The following is a 24,258-nucleotide window of genomic DNA, read 5'->3' on the forward strand; positions in this document are numbered from 1 at the left end:
GAATGTGCATTCAAGTTGTAATCATGCTTGTGTAGATCATTTTGGAGAAGCAAAATGGTTTGCCTTGAGTGGATAATGTGTCACCTTGTCAGTAAAATGCTCCAGCAAAATTCAAGCAATTTTTTAAATCCTTTTGGGTGTTTCAATAGGCCTACTTATCTCTTCAGAATGTTATATTTCATCATATCTCATGCATAGGAATAGCCTTATAACCATTCTAAAACCCCTAACTGGACATGGTTAATGTGGGCAAAAGGTCACTTATATATATTAATATGCACATCAATCCACTTTTGTTATAAGCCATTGATATAATGTATATTGGACATTAGGAGACAAATAACGAGAAGGGTGCAAAACAGCAGTATAGGCTACAGTGCTCTCAAAACGTTTTTGCATACTTTACACCTACATTTTACCTTCACTGGCCACTTTATTGGATACATGAATTAAGTGTTGAGTTGAAGACTACAGCCCATCTGTAAGAATGCACAGCCATCCTCGATTTCATTCATCAGTGGTCAGTTTCTCATCAGAGGACCACTGCTAATCAGATACAGGGGTACGGGTATATCTCTGGGTGCTCGGTTGGTACCAGCAATATTAGTGTTATTTTTTCTTCATATGTAGCCTTGTCAGTCCTAGGTTGAGAGTCGCCTTTCACTTAACAATGTCTAGCGATGTCTAATAGTGATGTGGTGGTCATAAACTAACCACTGCTGAAAAGCTACAGGATGACACAGAATGGTTACACACTAGGGCTTTCTAATAAATTTCTCTCGTGAGTGACATATCTTATTACAGCTTCGCCATTGCCTGTTAAAATTTACAGTGAATTTCGTCTTGAAGCAATTTCGTCTTGGGTGCTGAGCTGACACGTCTGCCCTAAATATCCTACAAAGTGATATTTACAAACCCAATCTTACTTGTAATCTAGTGCAAAGTACGCTCTTGGCACGTGTATGTTTTTAATGGAATGTTTTCGACAAGAGCACCACACGCCCCCTTGGTCGAAGCGGACCACAAACGCGCTCAGAGCTTTGGACCGAGGCGCTTCTCATTAGCAGGGAGAAGAGAGGGAGACGGGCTCACACATACAATATATACTGAGTGAGGGAGTGATATTACTGAAACCTAGACGCGGAGCGGGGGATCATCCCCGCTGCCACACACCTCTGCGATTCTTAAGATTCATTTCGGAAATAAAGCGAGAAGGCCCAGATTCCCTGGTGAGTGATTATTTTTAAGACTTAAGTTTTTCTAGGAATAATGCTTAAGACGTCTGTTATAGCTAATGAACGCTAGGTTATTAGTGTCATATTATGCCGACATTCCGTATTATTTTTTTGTGATATATTTTTACTGGATGGGTAACATGCAGAATACAAACAAGACTTGCTGTTCTTCTTCAGGATGATGTCATGAATTTGAATGTAATAGTATGTCGTATCGTTATTTTGGGATTAGGATGAGTTGTTTTCAGTGGCGCAAACTGATTGTGAGCCGTGTCTATCACTCTGTCCGCTGAATGTTTTAATAGAAATCGAGGTGTTAGAGTCCGTTACGATTATTTACTTCATCTCTATCGATACCAAACCTGTTTCATGTACACCTGTGTATATCTCATGGGTTACACTGCAATATTTATAGTTTTCTTAACTCCCATTATATTCCACAGTATTTATTTGTATCCGTATGCCATTTAAATTGTTTCTTTTAAGCTTTAATCACATTTGTTTCCCAGTCAAGAGCAATTAAAAATAGTGGGATTTGGATTAATTGTACATCGTTGTTTACATTACAGTAAGTGACCATTACAGTAAGTAACATTGTCTTATGTATTCCACAGAAATGAATCCAGCTTCAATGTTTGATATGCTGATCGGTGAAAAGCCACAAATCAGGACCATCGTGGTCAACCAAGTCCAGAGTGTCTACAGCAGTGGATCATACCAAAAGGGCTTAAAGACTCACAAATAAAAACTTACCAGAGTTTAAATGAGGAATGTGTGTATATGTATATATGTCGAGAGAAAGGACATAAGTCTCAGTGAAGCCCTCAATGCCAAGACGAACTAATATCTGCACAGTGACTAGCCTACACTCATCTGGCATACCTGGTGTCCTTCGGGGAGGCCATGGGGTGTGGAGGTTCTAGGACAGATGCCCTGGAGCCCCGGTACCTGGAGAGCTGGACTAAAGAGACCGAATCCACTTGGCTGACCAGCACAGATACAGACATACCTCTGTCGTCAATTCACAACATTCCCTCAGAGAATTCCTCCGAGGCTGGCTTCACATCAGAGAAAGCAGGCAACCCTGGTAAGTCTGGTAATAGGTGTATGACTGAAATGACTATGAGAAGGCATATATACATATGTAAATACAAAGATTGTATGTAAATAATTCTGCAACACACCGTGGTCCTTAGTTCATAATCAATAATATTGAGTTATTGACCAGTCCCATGTTTTTACCAGTACAGAAGAGCACCAAGACACCAGTATTGGTGAGCAAACGGTTCCGCCAGGCTTCTGTTGCCATGGCAATGGCTCCATCCCTTCCGTGGCTTCCCACATGAGGACGGTCTAGGCTTTACACAATAAGAGCGCCTTATCATCCAGAGCACAATTATTACAGTAGCTAGGCAGCCTACAAGGAAACAGACGGGTGAGCGGAGACTCGCAGGCACATGGAGCTGCTCAGGCACTGCCTTCCAGTCTCACTCTTCATCACTTCCTAAATGTGAGCTGATTTTCACTGAATTGGTGCGCTGATGTCAGTGTGCGTCTTCGTAGACCATGCACCAGGGCGGAGACTATGGCGCACTGTCTGTATAATCTGTGTTATTTTGGAGTTGAATACATGAATCATCCATCTCCCATGTGAACAGCAGGATCATCACACTCGCTATAAAGAAGCCCCGAGTATATATAACGAAATACATGTGAAAAAATCACCCCCATGTAATAGAACATCTATACCAGGTTCAGCTTTACTCTAAACATGCGATACTTGGCTCATCTAAGGTTTTGTTTTGTCATCTTTTGTTCATCTCTACCTGCACAGATATCTTTGACGATGGCCTGCCCGCCCCTGCCCAGGCGTACCTGAAGGTGTGCTCTACTGGGACGGACGCTGTCCTCGCTGATGGGACAGGGGACAGTCCTGCAGCATCAGCCTGCCATGAGGAACAGGACCTGTCCTGCCCCAGCACCACAGTGCAGAGGAGAAGCGTCCTATGTACTGAGGAGATTGTAAGAACCTTTCTAGTCAACGATGATTGTCCATATGAAGCTGTGCATTTGATCTCGATCTTGATTATTAGTTTGCCATCTAAACATTAAGCCACGAATTTAAAACCCTATAACCCAGATAGCCTTGGAACCACAAACGTAATGCACTGTGTTTCTAAGAATATTTTAAAGAGATGAGTTGAAAGTCCACATTAGGTGGTCTGGTAAATGAACACAGATTCATTCGCTGGGAAAGATCTCTGTTATGTACTGGACATTATTTGTCTGTGTCACACTCTTTAGACCAAATGGCAGGACAACAGGATGTCCACCAAGCAGGTGACCATCACTGTGACTCAGAGCATCCGTCAGGTAGACAAGGCTGGGAAGATCAAGGAAAAATCCCACACTACCTTTGAGGTCATGAAACCCCGGGACAGCTTGAAGGAAGCACCAGGAGACTCGGTAATAAAATAAAGATACCAAGAAGACAATTAACATGGACTGAAATGTATGCCTTGTGAAAACTCTTGACAAGACGTAGCCACCATGGACCAAAGAAGAACTGCGTGTAGGTCTGAACTGAGTTTTGTAGAAGCACACCAGGTCTATGATTGAAGTACTGTCTAATTTCCTTTATTAGAATACTTGGAGTTCTATGGTCTTAAGGTTTGTTTAATTTTTGTGATTTATTTTGCTGATTTATACCATATATATGTGCTTTTATGCATCATTAACCGGTCTTTCTTAACGATAATAACTTTAAAGACTATGCTATAGGTCTAAATCATGTTATACAGCAAGTAAAGTCTAATATTTGACAACATTTTAAAATGCAGGGCAGATGTGGGACAATCAAAAGACAAACACCACAGGGCCTCTACACTATTTTAATCTTGCGAAGAATTCTTTTGCTAAGGTTAAAAGATATCACATGGTTAAAATATATTACATGGAGAAAACATCTATTTTATGCTTAAAACATGGTGGGTAATATAAAGCCATTACCCACCAATAAGAGTGCCTCGAGGATCTGACAGGACATTTAATATAAAGGCAAAGGCCATCTTAAAAGCTGTCAAAATAATTAACAGAAAACTGGCCTTGCAGTTTTACTCTACTGGTATGATGTGTCAGATGAGGTTGGGCTAATCTTTCTACACATCTCTTCATTCATGAATGCCTTTTCACATTTAGAGAAGTGTTAATTTAAAGTTTAAGCTTTCCAAGTGACTCTATTAAAGCTGTATTTTAATGTGTAGTACATTTGTAGAAGCACACCAGCACACCATTATTGTTTATGTTACAAGTCAAATAATATGTGCTTTCGTCTGCTCAGAAAAAAACTGCCACTAAAATATTTAAATTAAAATGTTTAGTTTAAACTTTAAATACTCAGGAGTGTCACAATCGTCAGAAAAAGAATCAAAATCCAATCTAGTCTTTCCATTACTTTTCAGCTATCAAGTTTTAAAATACTATAGTTCAAATGAAGTTTCGTGACATGTAAAAACAGTCTAATCAAAAATAACAAATGACCCATTTTAAGTTTTTATTAAATGTTAAACTCTTAACGTGAGTGATCTTTCAAGAGATTCTTAATATCCAAGACCATTTTGTTATTGGGTCATTTTGTTTGGAATAATGAACAGAAAACACATTGTCCAGAGTTCTGCAATGACACTGTGAAAACTGTGTTCTTGTTGGTGTTGTTTGTTCATATTTCTTGTTTAGCTGAGGACAAACCTTCCAGTGGAAAGTCTACCTCAATAAAAGCAAAGATTCAAAGTACGCACAGTGCCAAATAATTTAAGAAGACAAATGACATAAAACCTCTGAAACTCAGGCACACGCTTGCACAACTGCAAAAGAATGAACCATACACACGTCTGAGTTCTGAGAGTCTGAGAGGGCGAGGGTAACACGTCAGTTCACATACTCCAGGCATACTCAGTGTCTCTAGCTCTTTCTGTTCATCCAGGACTTCATTAAGCGTCTGGATGGTCAGCTCTGTCTAGGTGCCGTCAATCCAGGACCTTATTAAGCATCTGGATGGTCAGCTCTGTCTGAGTGGAGTATGAATTTGCTTTTCTGGGTCATATTCCACATGTCCTGCTCTAAGGAACGGCTCCTCTTTCTCCAGCCACTGCTGAACACTGAATCCTGGAAAGAAGAAGGCAATCTCTCGCTTAGCTGATTCCTCCGAATCTGCAAGGGCACAAGAGATGATTTTAAATTAGCCAAACCAGAACCACAGAGGCAAGGAGAGGTAGAGCTGCCCACAGCATCATTCACAGGCAAGAACCTCAGGGCAGATTACAAAGGAAAATGTGGTCCACAAGTCATGGATGCATGCGTCATGAGCAGGTGTCTTTATTCAGCCTGCTCGGGTGGTGTGTGCGTCTGTGGGACAATGTTCACCGAACTGTGAAAAACTTTCTTTGTGGGAAATAAATGTATATTTTGTTGGGAGCAGCAGGACAAAAGACAGACCCAGTCCTGGACATTCAAGGAAAAAAATGCAGACAATCAAGGCAGACAGCAGACAGCTCTCAGTCCACTACAGTTTCTCATTTGGACTTCTCACCTGCTTTAGAGTTCTGCAGTGAAAAAGCAGTTTGTTTGTTCTTTTTTGCCAACAAAGAGTTTTTCTTCAGTAAGAAATAACAGGCAGGAAAAACAACAGGAACATTGGAGAAAAGGGTTCCTACCTGCACACTAATTTGAAGTGTGTTATGAAGAGCTGCTTTACAATGGACCCAACACTCACTGCTCAATACCAAATTACTTAAAATAAACTGCTTGCTACATGCTTAAATGTGAATAACAACAAAAGAACACTCTGCATTAATGGTCCCATGTGAAAGGGGCCAACAAAGAAAAGATTGTTGCTCAGTAATTTTGGCAGAAGGTTCTTAGGAAAAAAGCTTATTTATTTTTGCCAAATATGTTTGACATCCAAGCACATTTATTGGTTTCAATCAGAAATCAGAAGGTGTGAAAATAACAACATAATAGGGGCTACCTGAACCATGAGTGGTGTTCCTGGTATCAGTGAGCCCATACACAGCCCGGATGGACTTTGGAGAAGTGTATCGCGCCCGATACACTTTGGTGGGACCCATTAATTCTCGCCAGCGCACGACAGCATCCTCCCTAGCCAGGATGTAGGCTCTCATTGGACCACTGTAGTGTAAGCAAGGTGTGTTAATTCTTATCATTGGACTGCAGGGTGTACAATGAAAAGACATGGTGTCAGCATTTGCCTTGAAACTGAGGTTTCCAATTCAGTCCCTGTGCCAATTCGTCGTTTCATTTGCGCTCTGTTCTAAACACACCAGCCCAGAAAACTACCTTGTTCAACAAGGAGCTGAAACAAAAAAGGATCTACAATAGCTGAGAAGGCTCCTACCACTGAACACCTCTGGACTAACGCAACAAGATTCATATAGCTTCTGTGAATAAAGATCACACGTATGTATTCCTTAAAAAAAGTAAATGCCATTTGTAAAAGGCCCCTCACCCGAAAGTAGAGATCAGGTCTTAAAATCATCAAGGTCTAAACACAGCTCGTCAGAATATGGACTGAAATTATTTTCTCATAATATCATACTTATTACTTATTTACTCAAACCTTAGTCATAAATACTTTTGCCTTCACCAATACAAAAAGGATCTATATATCTATATACTAGAATATAAATACTACTAATATATATATATATATATATATATATATATATATATATATATATATATATATATATATATATATATATATATATATATATATATATAATTTTTTAATTTATATTATTATTATTTTTTTATTTTTTTATTTATTTATCAATCAAGGAATCTGGTGAGGAATCAGACAGATGGTATTTAGTAACTCGATGATGATCGTACTTACCTTGACATGAATTCAACAAGTCGTTGGTAGAAGAATCGTCCTGCAAAGCACAAACAACAGACTGGGTAAAACACAGTGGGAGGCCTGAGCTATTACCAGCTGGCATCCCCTGATATGGGCACTTAGACAGAAAACAATCTGCACTTCAAACAGGCTGCATCACAGCTTCTCCTAGAGATCTTCCCAGGCTGCTAACCCCCATTAGGCTGGTTCGGGAGTCTGCTGATCCACTGTGATATGACTCCTCGGATCATTCAGAACTACAGATTACACACACGTGAGCTCATTCCTCAGTCTGTCACAACTAAAGACAGCTGCTGTCAATCATTTCTCTGGGAGAAAAGGACGTGCTCCAGAAAGCAGAGAATAGCATGAACACCACTGGGTGGTGAGGACAAGCAGAGTGCTGTCACACTAATTAGCATAACAACCCAAATAATAGCATGCTGTAAGCCATCTGTAACCCAGGTCTTAAATGGGTCACAGACACTGATAAAGTAGATTAATGGAGAATGCAAATAATAATTATAATCTATATTTATTCTGAAATAGTATAAATAATTCACTAATAGATTAAAAACTCTTCCAGACAGGTTAAAATAAAAAAAAGAGAAACTGTTAATTTATTTCAGAAAAGAAATAAAATAGATTTTAAGGCGCTAAAAAGGAAAAAAAATGCAGCCAATCAGTTCTCAGAGGGTTCAAGGCGCTAAAAAAGTAGCCAACCAGTTTCCCAGAAAATGAAAGAGCGCTAAACAGCAGCCAATCATACTGCTCCGCGAGACGGAAGCGGGTTATGTTGAGGAGTGGGCAGTGCTCGGATACTCAGAACGACTTCTGTGTGAGAGATAGAGAGAGCACTTCTGAACCTAAGAGTATTAAACCTAGAAAATGCTAGGATTTAGCTTTTCTATTCATAGCTGGGTACGGTCGCTGAACCTAGTGAACCTAGGACGTCTCTAAAGTAGGGTAAACGGAGGAAGTTTATCCTTTTGCGAGCTTTCCAAACTTTCCAAGTTAGCCCTAGGTAATCTGCAGACGGAGGAGAACTTTGAACCAGGTTTCATCAAAATATACGGTGTAAGAACACCGGGGTGGATTCGGTGAGTGTTAAACACACTTTTATACGTGTTTTGATTGAAACTGTCACGTAAATAGAGCTATGAAATATCGCTAATTAGCTTAGCGGCTAGCGCTACTCGCTATGCTAAACTAATCCTATTGAATGTAACACAAGCAGCTAAGCTAAGCTAATCTTGCTAAGTGAACTGTAGAAATGATATGAGTTACTCAGACGCTGTTTTATGTAAACAGGTCAGTTTTTTTGGTTGGGATTGATTTATCTTCAAGAACTCTCTTCACATCGCTCAGCTGCACACGGCCGGTGCACTGAGTGGGTGTCAAGATGGCGAGCCAAGCCCGTATCGGACAACACGAGTAAACTTTGAGTATATTTTCTCTTTGGAATATTTTCTTGAGCAGTTTCCACTCACACGGACACTGGTAATTGAATGAACTGAAATTTGATTCAAAAGCATTTTTTTTCTGGAAGAAAAAAATATTAGACACTGAAACAAGAAGTTGGACATTTTAATTGTTTTGAACAGTTATTTTATTTCTGTAGATTTGAGAACTGTGGAAAGAAAACAAGAGGTTATTGGTTTTTTTTTGTTTTACTGTAACTGTTCATGGTTCTGTAAAACTCATGGTTTTTGGGTTAAATAATCTAAAGGTTAATCTAACATAGAACTAATCCTGAACTAACTTCTTAAACAGAGAATAAATTTCTAAACTCTAGCCTACCAAGATAATAAATATAATACTTACCGTAATACTTCTCCTAAATTAAAGGGAACCTAGAAGGATAAATTAATTAATTAGTTGATAAAATAGCTGTAAATATACCATAATAATAATAAGTACTTACAGAGGTTGAGTAAATACATCTAAAAGAAAGAAATATGTGTTAGACCTGATTAACACTTTAACTCAAAGTAAAAGGTGAAACTGAGTAAAGGTGCATATTTACCTGTGGGTTGATCATTCATATTCTTTTACTTTCTGTGAAAATTGTATTTTGTGAACACCTGTTTTGTTTAAAGATCGTTTGTTTTATTTCAAAGATCTTACAAAAAGAACTTTCAATACATTTTAAAATTTCAACAATCCCTGGTCTCATTTCTTCCATGTACTTGCTCCCCGAGCGAACCTAACTGGTCCATTGGTGTTATCCCTATTGTCAATTGAGGTAACCTTACTGTATGTTATCACCCATTCGTGTCTAAAGCGCTACATAAAACTTGGCGAGCCAGCCAGGAGCAATAAAAACTGAAAGCAGTGAGACCAAATAACTAGAACACGTACATATAAACTACAGAAATAAGCTAAGCAAAAGCTAGATCTAAATCAGTACTCAAAGTGTATACTCACCATGGAGATTGTAGAACAAGAAGCAGTTATAGTTGCTAACTCAGTTCTTGTTAGTGGTTTAACTGAGACAGAGATAGATACAGAACTATCTGACTATTTAGAGCAGCATGGCTACATTGGAAGGGTGCTTCATATTGATAACCCCACGTCAGCCTTTCACAAAAGTGCAATAATCGAGTTTAAAAGCTCTTTAGCTCTCGGAACTCTAAGACCTTTGCTGCCCCTTACTTACCGTAGTTCAAGGCAAAAAGATGTCTCCTACAAGATAACTGCTTTGGCAAGTGTATACATGCCTTCAGCCACAAAAACTGATGCAAACTGGTTCCTAGCAGAATTTCAAAAGCTAGCAGCACAGAGCAGAAAACCACTAGTAGAACTTTTACAAGAGCAACTCTCCCTATGCCGTGAAACAATGGAATCTCAAGAAGACAACCAAACTGACCGAATCCAAGATGATTCCAGCTTATGTGAGGCAGAACCTATGAATCAAGTGCCTTCAGCTTATCCACATTCACCAACGCATTCTCAGAGCTTCCCAGTGATGAACTCAGAAAGACGATCGGGACATAATATGGTGCTCACACCTGAGGAATTGAACCCACCTGCTATCCAACGAGTTGTTGTTGAACATGTTATAAGGAGTGGAGAAACCGCAGCATCTGCAAATGCCCCAGTAAGGCTCAGAGTCTTTTCAGGAAAGAAACCCCATCCTAACAATGAGGTAGATTATGAGACTTGGAGAAACAATGTTGAGCTACTTCTGCAAGACCCTGCAATGTCAGACTTGTGTCGATCTAGAAGAGTTCTTGATAGTCTTTTGCCTCCAGCAGCTAATCTAGTAAAGCATCTGGGACCACAGGCTTCCCCAAGAGCGTATCTTGATCTACTTGACTCAGCTTACGCCACTGTCGAAGACGGCGACGAGCTCTTTGCTAGGTTTTTGAATACTCTACAGGATGCTGGTGAAAAGCCATCTGAATACCTCCAAAGGCTCTACATTGTCTTAAGTAAAGTGATCAAACAAGGCAGTTTACCCACCAGCGAAATGAACAGGCACCTGTTACGCCAGTTCTGCCGTGGATGTTGGGATAATGCGTTACTTGCTGATCTCCAGCTGGAACAAAAGAGGAATAACCCACCTTCCTTTTCTGAGCTTTTGTTCCATCTTCGTATGGAAGAAGATAAACACATCGCCAAAGACGTGAGAATGAAGAAGCATCTTGGTAATGCAAAGTTTCGTGCCAGTTCCCATGCTGTCAGGGCTGAGACTTGTGACATAAGCCAAGAAGAAGAATCCCTTAGTACTGAGGTTAACAGCCTAAGGAAACAAATCAAAGACCTGCAAGGGCAACTTAAAGTGTCAAAGCCGAAGCCAAAATGCCCTGAGTACTCAGGCAGTGCTATTTTAGAGCTGAGACAACAAGTGGCCCAATTACAGAGTCAAGTTGCCAACATGGTTCCAGAGCCACAGAAACCCATTGCAATGCTGTCAGAGACGAGAAACAAGAAAAGAGACAGAGCAGTGACACAAGAAACACAGATAAGTGCACCCCGAGAGCCCAGTCAAAGGCCAAGACCATGGTACTGTTTCTGCTGTGGGGAAGACGGACATACTGCTGTATTTTGTTCAGCTGATTCCAATCCTTCCCTAGTAGCTACTAAAAAGAAGCAATTGATTGAGAAGCAGCATGCTTGGGACAGAGAACACAATCCAGTGAACCCGGCAATCTCACAGAGAACTAAGAACCCTAATGTTACCAGGGCTAGTGTAAATAACCAAACCACGCAGACCAAAACATATGGTAACTTACCAAGAGGTCTCGTAGGGACCAAGTGTACTTCTAAAGTGGTAATCAATGGACAGACATACAACTGCTTGCTTGACACAGGGTCACAGGTGACAACTGTTTCCCAATCCTTTCATGAGACACATCAGCCAACCCTGAGATGTAACCCTATTGGTGATCTTCTAGAAGTAGAAGCAGCTAATGGACAGCCTGTTCCTTATTCAGGTTATGTAGAATTGAATATCACTTTTCCAAAAGAATTTCTAGGTACAGCTGTGGAAGTTCCTACCCTAGCCTTAGTTGTCGCAGACATCAGCGAAGCCACACGACCCACCTTGCTGATAGGAACAAACACCTTGGATGTCCTGTATGAGAAGCATTTTGAGAGGAATCGGCTCAACCATCAGTCACCGCATCATGGCTATAAAATGGTCCTGAAAACACTGGAAATGAGACATAAACAAACTGAAAACTGCACAGTAGGCACCGTAAGGCTTCACAGTAATGTACCCGAGGTCATCCCAGCACGCCAGAGCTCTATTGTGGAGGGATCTGTAAACCACCGAGGTGCCGACCGCTGGGTTGTTCTGGAGTCACCCTCAACAGCTTCTTTTCCTGGTGGCCTCATTGTGACCAACAGCCTGATTACTCTGCCTGACAAGTTTCATGCTAAGCTGCCTGTTGTGCTGAGGAATGAGACAGACCATGATATCACTCTAACTCCTAACAGAGTTCTTGCTGAATTGCATGCACTGCAACAAATCCTGCCCAGTGATACCTTACCTATAACAGCCTCTGTCACAGATGCAAATATCAAGTTCGACTTTGATGATTCACCTATCCCAACTGAGTGGAGAGAAAGGATAGAGTGCAAACTGAGAGCTATGCCTGAAATCTTTGCTCACCATGACCTGGACTTTGGACACACAAACCAAGTGAAACATCGCATCAAGTTGTCTGATGAAACTCCTTTCAAACAGCGAGCTAGACCCATACATCCTCAGGACTTTGATGCAGTTAAAAGACATCTAGAAGAGTTATTAGAGTCTGGAGTAATCAGAGAGTCTGAGTCCTCCTTTTCATCCCCTATTGTTGTAGTCAGGAAGAAAAACGGTGAAGTAAGGCTCTGCGTAGATTACCGTAAACTCAATCTGCAGACGGTGAAAGATGCATATGCTCTACCTCATTTGGAGGAAACCTTTTCTGTGCTGACAGGGTCCAAGTGGTTCTCAGTTCTTGATCTGAAGTCAGGGTATTATCAGATAGAGCTAGAAGAAGCAGACAAACACAAAACAGCTTTTGTATGCCCATTAGGATTCTGGGAGTGGAACCGTATGCCGCAAGGGATCACCAATGCCCCAAGCACATTTCAAAGGCTCATGGAGAAGTGTATGTCAGACCTCAATCTGAGAGAAGTCATCGTCTTTCTGGACGATCTCATCATCTTCTCAGAAACCTTGGAAGAGCACGAGGAGCGCCTTTTCAAAGTTCTCCAACGCCTCAAGGAGTATGGTCTCAAGTTATCCCCTGAGAAGTGTAAATTCTTCCAAACATCTGTCAGATACCTTGGACACATTGTATCCCGTAATGGAGTCGAAACCGACCCAGAGAAAATTGCAGTCCTGAAGAACTGGCCGAGTCCCAAGAACCTCAAAGAACTCCGTTCCTTTTTAGGATTTGCAGGGTACTATCGAAGGTTCATCAGAGACTTCTCAAAGATAGTCAAACCCCTGAATGAGCTAACTGCAGGATATGCTCCTAAGAGAAAAGGGTGCCAACTGACCAAAAGTCAAAATCAGTACTACAAGCCAAAAGAACTGTTTGGAGACCGTTGGACAGAAAACTGTCAGGAAGCTTTTGACACAGTCATCGCTAAGCTTACTTCAGCCCCTGTCCTGGGATTTGCCAACCCCAGTCTGCCATACGTCTTACACACCGACGCCAGCACCATTGGTCTCGGAGCTGCCTTATACCAGGAGCAGGATGGGCACCAACGAGTAATAGCATATGCCAGTCGTGGTCTTTCAAAGAGTGAAGCGCGATACCCAGCGCATAAGCTTGAGTTCTTGGCCCTCAAGTGGGCTGTAACAGACAAATTTTCTGACTATTTATATGGAAATTCATTCACAGTGATTACTGACAGCAATCCGCTGACGTACATCCTCACTTCAGCGAAGTTGGACGCTGCAAGCTACAGGTGGTTGTCAGCTTTGTCAACGTTTTCCTTTAAGTTGCAATATAGACCTGGGAAACATAACCTAGATGCAGATGCTCTCTCACGCCATCCCATGAATACTAGGATAGATGATCCTACATCACAGAAAGAACAAGACAGAATCAGACAGTTTACACTGCAGCACTTACCAGAGCTTACCACTAATGCAGAAGTGAGCACAGAAGTGGTCCAAGCAATCTGTGAAGCTCGGTTAGTATGCCAGCCATCCTTGAATGCATCAGAAGTTGAATCCATTCCCTTAGTCGGATCCTTGGCCACTCATCCTGATTCCATACCTGACGCTTTCGTGTTGGGTGAACATGTTGAAGGGTTTCCTGTAATCCCGATGATAACTGAGGCTGAGTTACAACAGAAGCAGAGATCAGATCCTGTTATCAGGGAAGTAATCTCATCCTTTGAAAGGGGAGAGGTGCCACCCCCATCTGCGAGAAGAGAGATGCCAAAACTTTCCATGATGTGTCGAGAATGGAATCGATTACAACTGAAGGATGGAATTTTGTACAGGAAAAGACAAGTAGGACAAGATGTCAATTTCCAGTTAGTTCTACCAGAAGAGCTAAGAGAGATGGTAATGAAGAGCCTCCACGATGACATGGGCCATCTAGGGTTTGAGCGTACCCTAGATCTTTTAAGAGCACGCTTTTATTGGCCCCAAATGGCATTAGATGTAGAGAGGAAGCTTAAGACTTGTAGTCGCTGTGTACTCAGGAAAGCACCAGCTGAAAGAGCTGCTCCACTAGTTAACATCAGAGCAACCAGACCCCTAGAATTGGTGTGTATGGACTTCCTGTCATTAGAGCCAGATCGCAGTAACACCAAAGACATCTTGGTAATCACAGATTATTTCACCAAGTATGCTGTGGCAATACCTACTCCCAATCAGAAGGCCAGGACTGTAGCCAAGTGCCTATGGGAGAACTTCATAATCCACTATGGTGTTCCTGAAAAACTGCACAGTGACCAAGGTCCTGATTTTGAATCAAAAACGATCAAAGAGTTATGTGAAGTCATGGGAATCCGTAAAGTAAGGACTACACCATATCATCCACGTGGAAATCCAGTAGAACGATTCAATCGGACGCTACTGAGCATGATTGGGACTTTGCAAGAGAAAGAGAAGACATGTTGGCGAGATTTTGTAAAGCCATTAGTACATGCTTACAACTGTACAAAGCATGACAGTACAGGATTTACCCCTTATGAGCTTATGTTCGGAAGGAAACCAAGACTGCCAATTGACCTTGCTTTCAATGTTTCTGTCAACAAGCAACATGGAAGAACTCACTCTCAGTATGTGAGCCACCTGAGAAGTCAATTGGAAGAGAGCTATAGATTGGCTACAGAGAATGCTGCAAAATCTGCTGAAAGAAACAAGGCCAGATTTGACAGAAGAGTCACTGAATCAACCCTAGAGAAGGGTGATAGTGTATTAGTCAGGAATGTGAAACTGAGGGGCAAACACAAATTGTCAGATAAATGGGAATCTACTGTGTATGTTGTTGTAGACAGAGCAGGAGAACTCCCAGTGTACACGGTAAAGCCTGAGAACAAGGCTGGGCCCCTACGTACATTGCACCGAGATTTGCTCCGACCATGCAACTTCCTGTCACCAGAAGATGCTGACCTCCCTGTTACCAAGGTGAGGAGACCAAGAACACGACAGATGCCACCCAAAGAGAATTCAGAAGAGTCTGATTCCAACTCTGATCCAGATGACTACCCAGTCTACTATTCTTCAGTCCCTTTAAGACTTGAACCAGTAAAAATTGTTCAGATCCATGAGGATAAGAGAATACCAGTTGACTCTAATTTCAGAATCCGGCATGAACCAGCTGTAAAGAATCTGCCTGCTGAACCTAGAGCACCTGAAAGAGAGAACTTACCTGAGAACATCCCTGAAAGAGAGAACTTACCTGAGAACATCCCTGAAAGAGAAAACCTATTTGAAAGAGTTGCAGAAATAGAATACTTACCTACAGACCATGTAGATGATCCAGCTGTCAATTCTGAATTGTCACAATCTGCTACACCTGCTGAAGTGGAAGAAGAAAATGCAGAACACCTACAGCATTCCACAGAGGAATCTGATGATGAAGAAGTTCAAGCCTCAGTGAGACGCTCCACAAGACAAAGAGGAAAAGCAAAGAGACTAACCTACCCAGAGCTAGGAAACCCGCTGATTTCCATAGTCCAATCCCTGTTCCAAGGTATGACTACAGCCCTCACCCAGTCTCTTGTAGAAGCTGCCTCTATGGAATACGTCAAGCCTGCTGTGAAACACCCCATTAGTCCAATGCACAGGGACGTGCATGCAGTTAAAGGCGGGAGGGTGTAACCCAGGTCTTAAATGGGTCACAGACACTGATAAAGTAGATTAATGGAGAATGCAAATAATAATTATAATCTATATTTATTCTGAAATAGTATAAATAATTCACTAATAGATTAAAAACTCTTCCAGACAGGTTAAAATAAAAAAAAGAGAAACTGTTAATTTATTTCAGAAAAGAAATAAAATAGATTTTAAGGCGCTAAAAAGGAAAAAAAATGCAGCCAATCAGTTCTCAGAGGGTTCAAGGCGCTAAAAAAGTAGCCAACCAGTTTCCCAGAAAATGAAAGAGCGCTAAACAGCAGCCAATCATACTGCTCCGCGAGACGGAAGCGGGTTATGTTGAGGAGTGGGCAGTGCTCGGATACTCAGAACGACTTCTGTGTGAGAGATAGAGAGAGCACTTCTGAACCTAAGAGTATTAAACCTAGAAAATGCTAGGATTTAGCTTTTCTATTCATAGCTGGGTACGGTCGCTGAACCTAGTGAACCTAGGACGTCTCTAAAGTAGGGTAAACGGAGGAAGTTTATCCTTTTGCGAGCTTTCCAAACTTTCCAAGTTAGCCCTAGGTAATCTGCAGACGGAGGAGAACTTTGAACCAGGTTTCATCAAAATATACGGTGTAAGAACACCGGGGTGGATTCGGTGAGTGTTAAACACACTTTTATACGTGTTTTGATTGAAACTGTCACGTAAATAGAGCTATGAAATATCGCTAATTAGCTTAGCGGCTAGCGCTACTCGCTATGCTAAACTAATCCTATTGAATGTAACACAAGCAGCTAAGCTAAGCTAATCTTGCTAAGTGAACTGTAGAAATGATATGAGTTACTCAGACGCTGTTTTATGTAAACAGGTCAGTTTTTTTGGTTGGGATTGATTTATCTTCAAGAACTCTCTTCACATCGCTCAGCTGCACACGGCCGGTGCACTGAGTGGGTGTCAAGATGGCGAGCCAAGCCCGTATCGGACAACACGAGTAAACTTTGAGTATATTTTCTCTTTGGAATATTTTCTTGAGCAGTTTCCACTCACACGGACACTGGTAATTGAATGAACTGAAATTTGATTCAAAAGCATTTTTTTTCTGGAAGAAAAAAATATTAGACACTGAAACAAGAAGTTGGACATTTTAATTGTTTTGAACAGTTATTTTATTTCTGTAGATTTGAGAACTGTGGAAAGAAAACAAGAGGTTATTGGTTTTTTTTTGTTTTACTGTAACTGTTCATGGTTCTGTAAAACTCATGGTTTTTGGGTTAAATAATCTAAAGGTTAATCTAACATAGAACTAATCCTGAACTAACTTCTTAAACAGAGAATAAATTTCTAAACTCTAGCCTACCAAGATAATAAATATAATACTTACCGTAATACTTCTCCTAAATTAAAGGGAACCTAGAAGGATAAATTAATTAATTAGTTGATAAAATAGCTGTAAATATACCATAATAATAATAAGTACTTACAGAGGTTGAGTAAATACATCTAAAAGAAAGAAATATGTGTTAGACCTGATTAACACTTTAACTCAAAGTAAAAGGTGAAACTGAGTAAAGGTGCATATTTACCTGTGGGTTGATCATTCATATTCTTTTACTTTCTGTGAAAATTGTATTTTGTGAACACCTGTTTTGTTTAAAGATCGTTTGTTTTATTTCAAAGATCTTACAAAAAGAACTTTCAATACATTTTAAAATTTCAACAATCCCTGGTCTCATTTCTTCCATGTACTTGCTCCCCGAGCGAACCTAACTGGTCCATTGGTGTTATCCCTATTGTCAATTGAGGTAACCTTACTGTATGTTATCACCCATTCGTGTCTAAAGCGCTACACATCTCTATAGGAACTACTAATGGATAAACTAACGGTGTTGTACAACTGCTTCTAAAAATAGTCACTATAAATATAATAGTAAATGGGAGTAGTAATATATATATTTACATTTACGGCATTTAGCAGACGCTCTTATACAGAACGACTTACAAAGTGCTTTGCATCTGATCACAGAATTCATATATAGTGCAATTTTTTATCTTTAAGGACTGGTAATCTTCATCTTTTTTGTGATTTTGCTTCCTTGTAACCTGACCTTTAGAAAGGTCAATTAAGCCTTTTACACTACTTTAAATATCACATGCATAAATGTCTATTTGAACAATGATGACGGTGCCTTACCTTTGTGTTCTGCATAAAACCTTTCTGAATCATTTCTTCTCCACATGAGATCTTTCTTCCTGACAATGATGAAGTTGTTCTCCAAAATCTTCTGATGAAGAGCCTTAAATGTAAGTGACGAAAAATCTTTTGATTTAATTGTGAAATAAACACTTAAATTAATAATACAGGGTGAATACAAGGCAATTCTATTATTTCTATTGTTAAGGTCCAAAATCCTAGCTCAGAATGTTGATGATGTTAGGGCAGTTTAAAGAAGCCCAAAGCCTTTCAAGTATGGTGGTTACTACAGTGGGTAGTCATTATGTTCTGTAGGCTATAGCTGAAACGTCAAAGTTGCACTTTAGTGGACATTGTTCAAAAACACTATGAACACTGTTCAACTATGAGCAAGTCATTGTAAATGCTACAAAAGCTATAGGCTACTTGATGAATCCAGATCAGAAGGAATTTCTGCGGAGTCCTTTCGGTTATCATCTTTCAATAAAAAGGTATATTTTGATGAAAATGCTTATTGTTTGCTTATATTTGCTCCATATATTTTTTCTATGTTTCTATATTTTACAGTGTAGATCAGGAAAGTGGAGGAGATACGAAACGAATCAAGTGAAATGACAGAGTGACAGAGAGAGTGTTGATGAGGTGCAACAGGTGGAAAACGGATCTGTAGTGTTAGCAGCAGTAGTGCTAGCAGCAGGTATGCTGGAACTGAATATGAGCTCCTCGACAGGTTTGCAGACATGGACAAAATATAGGAACATCTGAACAATCAATCTGAGAGAGACCTGCTCTCTTTTTTAGGCCAGGAGAAAGTGAGTATTTAGGAAACAGAGCCTGTACATTTCTTTATGCGTCTGTGTCCTGATGCCCTGATAAATGGATTACACAAAAACTACATAATCCTAAAAAAGAAAAGAATATCAGGTTCTGAAAAATAAACAAGATGAAAAATTATCATGTCGTATTTGAGATATGCAAGATCAAGTATTACTGGCTATCAAAAGAAAGCCTTGATTTGATTTCATACATGTTTAGTATTTAGTACATATAGGTATTTGCACTTTGTCGACCACTTCTCTAAGGAACCAGGAAATTCTGATAAGGTCTTCAAAATCAGACCTGTATGAGATGCCCTTGAGAAAAAACTCTTCCAGCAACAGGTCCACAAGAAAGCCAGTAAATTGATGAGCATATTATACTCAACCTTCTGTCTGTTAAGCAATACATTCCAAAAAATGAACCAAAACCCCTTGGGCCTGAACATGTGCACACCAACCTCACAATACATGTATAGATTTCAGTAACACCAGGGTTCAGCTGACTATAGAGGGATCAGTGGACTGGACAGGTGTGCAGATGTAGTTATACGCCTTGTGATGACTCGATGAATACGATTCACAAGGTCTTCTCTGACCATTACTTTGTATCATTCTACTTCTGCAGGAATTGCCACTATAGGGGATCTGAGACACAGGCGCATGGAGAATAAACAGGCCTAACAGAGCACATCTGAAAATGAAGAATGAAACATAGATCAAAGAAGGAGAAAAAAGTACATCCTTTGATGAAAATATCTCCATTTCCTGATGGTTAGAAAACTCAGCGATATATGTTGCTCCATCATGCTCTGGTCAGATGCAGTAAGAAAGAAGCAAAGTGATGAACATCCTACGGGCACTTTCCATGAGGCTGTACAACAAACACATGAGAGGACCTCATGGATCACGCTGTCTCATTGTATCCTCACAGCTGCAAGAATCAAAGGTGGTACATCCAAGTATTCTTTCATGTTTTGGATGTGACCACTTTAATGCCTGATATCTACATACAATTCAGAATCGGAAATAAAGGATCTTCTGCATTTCAAAGCATTAGAGCCCAGGCATTAATTAATGCCAGTTTTATCATGTCAAGACAAACTAAAGAACTAGTGGGACCCCACATCCTTTGAAGCACAGTGTCCAAGACAGAGTCCACTAAGATCAGGGAGCAAGACAGTGTCCACTAAGATCAGGGTGCAAGACAGTTTCCACTAAGATCAGGGAGCAAGACAGTGTGATCAGGGTGCAAGACAGTGTCCACTAAGATCAGGGAGCAAGACAAAGGCCAGGTCTAACCCTAGAAAATCCTGGCCCTGGTATACTGAAGTAGAAAATGCAAAAATGTCATGATGCTGCAAGTACACACACACACACACACACACACACACACACACACACACACACACACACCTGCATGTGTCTTGAGGCTTTGTGTCCTGGGTGCTGAGGGTAAAAATGAACTCATTCAAGGCGACTCAAAAAAGACCTCCTGATTTCCATTTAGATAGTTTTCGGAGGACCATGGAGTGCATGTTTTTCTAGATTTTTTTCTTTTGGGGGGGGGGGGGATTACTACAAACATGCAACAGAATATAGCTGCTGTTTTTTGCAACAGACTGGTCTTAAAAGCAGGATAGGTTATATTTTACAGCATGTAAATGCTGTTTTCATCAGTATATTACATTTTGTTGAATTTGCAAATTTGCTGTCCACCTTAATGGACGCAATAATAACTTGTATTATCATTTATCTAAAATAACTAAACTAAAATATCTAAAATAAAAATAATTTTGCAATAATTCACAGAAAATTTTTATCATCCTTATTCAAGAATTAAAACATTTTGTCAGGTCAGGTGGACATACTTCATACATAAAAAGGCTAAAAGGAAGATATCAAAAATGTTTTCAAAGAACAGGTTAAATCTAATACAAATGTAAACGTAACTAAACTAGTATTTTTTTTTCATTTGCATCCACCCGTACAAATGAAAGCATGATACTTAACCGCCCCAAGCCCGCCCGGCTGAAGTAAACTTTTATAATAAAAGTCACTTTCATGTCTTTGAACCTGTGGAGGGCGGAAATTAAACGGAGGAGCCCGTGATGGTGGGTGTGAATAGCCCCCAGTGCACGGAAATAGACATCGCCTCACCTCCACTATCAGGGGATGAGCAGCAGCGTCCGGTTTGATGACCGCAAGGGTGAGCTGCAGCACTCCTGCACGGGGCAGTGCCGTCAATATCATAACCTCTGCTCGCGATAAAAACGGCAACGCGCTCCACGATAAACTCTCGTAAATTCTCGCGGGATTTTAGATTTAATGTTTGTGAAAAGAAAAGATAGCTAGCAGCTGTGCTGCTAAAGCTAAAACGAAACTTAGCTAATTAGCCAACATTTTACAAAGATAAAGCTTAAGCTCGCCAAACACTCAAACGCCTTTAATAATACACCCTGCCTCTCAGCATATTACCTTTAGGCATAATTGGGGTTTTTTGTTTGTTTGTTTGTTTATTCAAGGTGTCCTGGCTTTTAGCGAGTCACAACATGCAACTACGGGCGCCGCCATATTTATTATATCGAAAACAGGAACTGATGTCGTCCAATCGGCGTTCAGAAGGGGCGGGACACACGCGTAGCTGAAACGCCCTCCGTCTCGAGACACCATAGACGTCCGTGTCTTAACGCTCCATACCGGAAACTCACGGCAAGAAATTGGTATTGGTATTAGGCTAATTAATTTACTTCTTGAAAAGCTTTTCGGGTTTTTAAGATTAATACAAACAGTTAGAAAGTTAGCTTTCCCCGTTGAGACTGAGCGGTTCCTTTATACAGAGAATAGATTATTTGCAGTTAATTAAATTCTTGGATCTTGTAAAATACTATTTGTACTTTTTTGTCACTAGTTCTGAACCTGGATTTACTGTATTTAGATATCATATCCAAAGTATCAAAACACACAAAGATATGCTCACACAGCACTTTACAACACCCTTCAGTATAAAAATAAAACAGTCTACATTGTTAGTTACATTTACTGATTTTATTTTATTGTTGCATATTTGGACTAACAACAGTAACAACAGGGGGGGGGGAGCACACCTCTAATCCACACACATTTTTATCAGAAATATCATTGTGAAGTCTCCACCTCTCTCTCCGTAAGGAAATAAGCTTTATTTGCAGTTCACCAGCTCTGCTGGTAACACTCAGAGAAGCTGTGTGTAAAAACAGAGCAAATAATGTTTGAATACACTTTGGAAGATTAGAGGAACCTAAATGTTTGATGAGGTTGCTAAAGTAAACTGCCTGGTACATTTGTTGTATTTACAGCAGGGTTTCTGACACCAAATGAAGCCATACACATCCCATTTTGACACCCTGTGTGATTCATGTGCCTTTGTACCATTTGGTCACCTGCAGAATATCAGTGAATACCCTTTCTGTTGCAATTAAGGAGATTCTTTATAAGATATTTGTTAGCAATATTTTAAATATCCAGGAAACACTATACTCTTTGTATATCTTGCTTTTTAGGGAAACCATGCAGGGATAAACTACTACAGTTACTACAGTTTTCATTCTTATCATACATGCATATACATTTTTTTCCCACTCCAGTGCCATGTTATCATAATTTTCCTTTCTATGCATGCATGTGTTGTCCTCATGGGATAACACTGCCATCCCCTCTCCTTGACTAGCACCTGTTTTAACTTTTACAATCCTAAATACAGGTCTCCTTTGACCTTTTCTATTCTGATCCCTGCGGCCGTGGGCCTGGGCCTCTCAGAGACAGCTGTGTGGAGCTTACACTGAGCAACTGGCATCCCCAAGGAAGTAAATCAGCGTTAACTCTGGAGTAGCTGTGTGCCAGCAACAGGTTCACACTTTAATGTTAGCCCAGTCAGGATGCACTCCTGAGTCTATCAAACCATGGTGTTTACAAATGTGCTCAGGGTTGTTTCTTACACAAGTGAACCATGCAGGTTGCTACAAGATTTTCAAGTGGCTTGGTTCTGGCATTGTCTATATATATGATGCAAATAGTACATTAAATACACCACATCTTGCACAAATGTCTTTTTTTTTATGCAGTTGTTGCAAGTTGTTGGCCCCAATACAATATCCATACATGGAATGGTTAGGGCATTACCATATGGCCAGTCATTCATACATTATACAGACACACATCAGCCCACTGAGACAAGTAGTCTCATTTACAAAATACACATCTGCAAAATACACAATATACAAATTAACCATAAATTCTATTAAGAGAATAATAGTGCAATAACTGTTAAGAACAATTAAATATATTACATTTAATAGCAATTAAATGTAAAAAAAATAAATAAATACTATAAACAGTTCAAGCTAATAAGGTCAATTAAAAAATGAACAAATAACAATAAAACAAAGAGAAAAAAATTATTTAAAAAATGTTTTCTCTTAACTGGAAATTGTTCCACACTAATAGAGCATAGCCTGAAAACACTTTCTTACCAAAATCAGTAAAGGAAACTGGCACAGTACCAGTCAGTTGTATAGATTTCATTTGTTTTAACACAAAGCAGAGACAATATAAGGTGGAACCTGTTTCCAAAAAGCTTTATAAATAAAGACCAGTAAGTCCTCAGCACGTCACAGCTGTCCACAACTTGGAGAATCTGCTCTGAGGTCAGTCGTAGGGTTTCTTTGTTTCAGGAATGTCTCTGGAGTTTTGCACTGTGCCATCTCAGTGAAATTACATTTGAAGACGAGAGAGGAAGAGAGAGAGAGAGAGAGAGAGAGAGAGAGAGAGAGAGATAGAGGGAGAGAGAGAGAGAGAGAGAGAGAGAGAGAGAGAGAGAGAGAGAGAGAGAGAGAGAGAGAGAGAGAGAGAGAGTCATGACCTCTGAAAATACACAAGGATGCTGGATGACAAATCCATGTGACAGAGAGGAACAAAGTTATTAGCACACTGGGGCCCAGCCTATGTGCCTGGGTTAAAAATAAACCCACTAACCCAGCCTGGCTATGATGGCCCTCGATGAGAAGGCTTTTCTTTCGTTTTTTCTGCTATGGAGCCAAGGGAACAATTGTTGCCTGTTGTTTCCTTAATGCACTAATGCATGGAAGCAAGCAATTGTTTTACAGATTATCTTTTTGTGGCCCTTGGTGGATTTTTGTATATTCTTAAAAAGAAGCTTTGTCTGCAATCTACTGCAGTGCACAACCTATTGTGAATGTAGAATCACTGGAAACACTGGGTATTTCAGAAATCTTTCAGACTAGTTACAGATTTAAGGCCAGTGATAATATCAACATTACCAGATATCTTGCTA

The 24,258-nt window shown here is 40.2% G+C and overlaps 3 protein-coding genes across 4 annotated transcripts; 2 read left to right on the forward strand and 1 right to left on the reverse strand.

Annotated features, from left to right (window-relative positions):
- The first annotated feature begins 909 nt into the window (after nucleotides 1-909).
- Nucleotides 910-5,098, forward strand: baalcb (BAALC binder of MAP3K1 and KLF4 b). The gene is made up of 4 exons (XM_077016911.1): nucleotides 910-1,229; nucleotides 1,850-2,322; nucleotides 3,070-3,257; nucleotides 3,540-5,098. The coding sequence occupies exons 2-4, from the start codon at nucleotides 2,139-2,141 to the stop codon at nucleotides 3,711-3,713; spliced, it is 546 nt and encodes a 181-aa protein (XP_076873026.1). The 5' UTR covers nucleotides 910-1,229; nucleotides 1,850-2,138; the 3' UTR covers nucleotides 3,714-5,098.
- On the reverse strand, nucleotides 4,113-21,512 carry nme6 (NME/NM23 nucleoside diphosphate kinase 6). Of its 2 annotated transcripts, XM_077016909.1 has the most exons (6): nucleotides 21,087-21,512; nucleotides 20,343-20,375; nucleotides 18,112-18,214; nucleotides 7,150-7,189; nucleotides 6,262-6,422; nucleotides 4,113-5,444 (listed from the first exon to the last, which is right to left on the reverse strand). In XM_077016909.1, exons 1-6 carry the CDS (start codon nucleotides 21,177-21,179, stop codon nucleotides 5,293-5,295), a joined length of 582 nt encoding a protein of 193 aa, XP_076873024.1. In that variant the 5' UTR covers nucleotides 21,180-21,512; the 3' UTR covers nucleotides 4,113-5,292. The 2 variants fall into 2 exon arrangements, with proteins under 2 accessions (XP_076873024.1, XP_076873025.1); XM_077016910.1 differs by lacking the exon at nucleotides 20,343-20,375.
- LOC143523600 (uncharacterized) lies at nucleotides 9,992-17,114 on the forward strand. Its single transcript, XM_077018159.1, has 2 exons — nucleotides 9,992-16,581; nucleotides 16,794-17,114. The coding sequence occupies exon 1, from the start codon at nucleotides 9,992-9,994 to the stop codon at nucleotides 15,935-15,937; it is 5,946 nt and encodes a 1,981-aa protein (XP_076874274.1). The 3' UTR covers nucleotides 15,938-16,581; nucleotides 16,794-17,114.
- Nucleotides 21,513-24,258: the final 2,746 nt, after the last annotated feature.

This window comes from Brachyhypopomus gauderio, chromosome 9 (assembly GCF_052324685.1).
Source record: "Brachyhypopomus gauderio isolate BG-103 chromosome 9, BGAUD_0.2, whole genome shotgun sequence".
NCBI classification, from domain to species: Eukaryota; Metazoa; Chordata; class Actinopteri; order Gymnotiformes; family Hypopomidae; genus Brachyhypopomus; species Brachyhypopomus gauderio.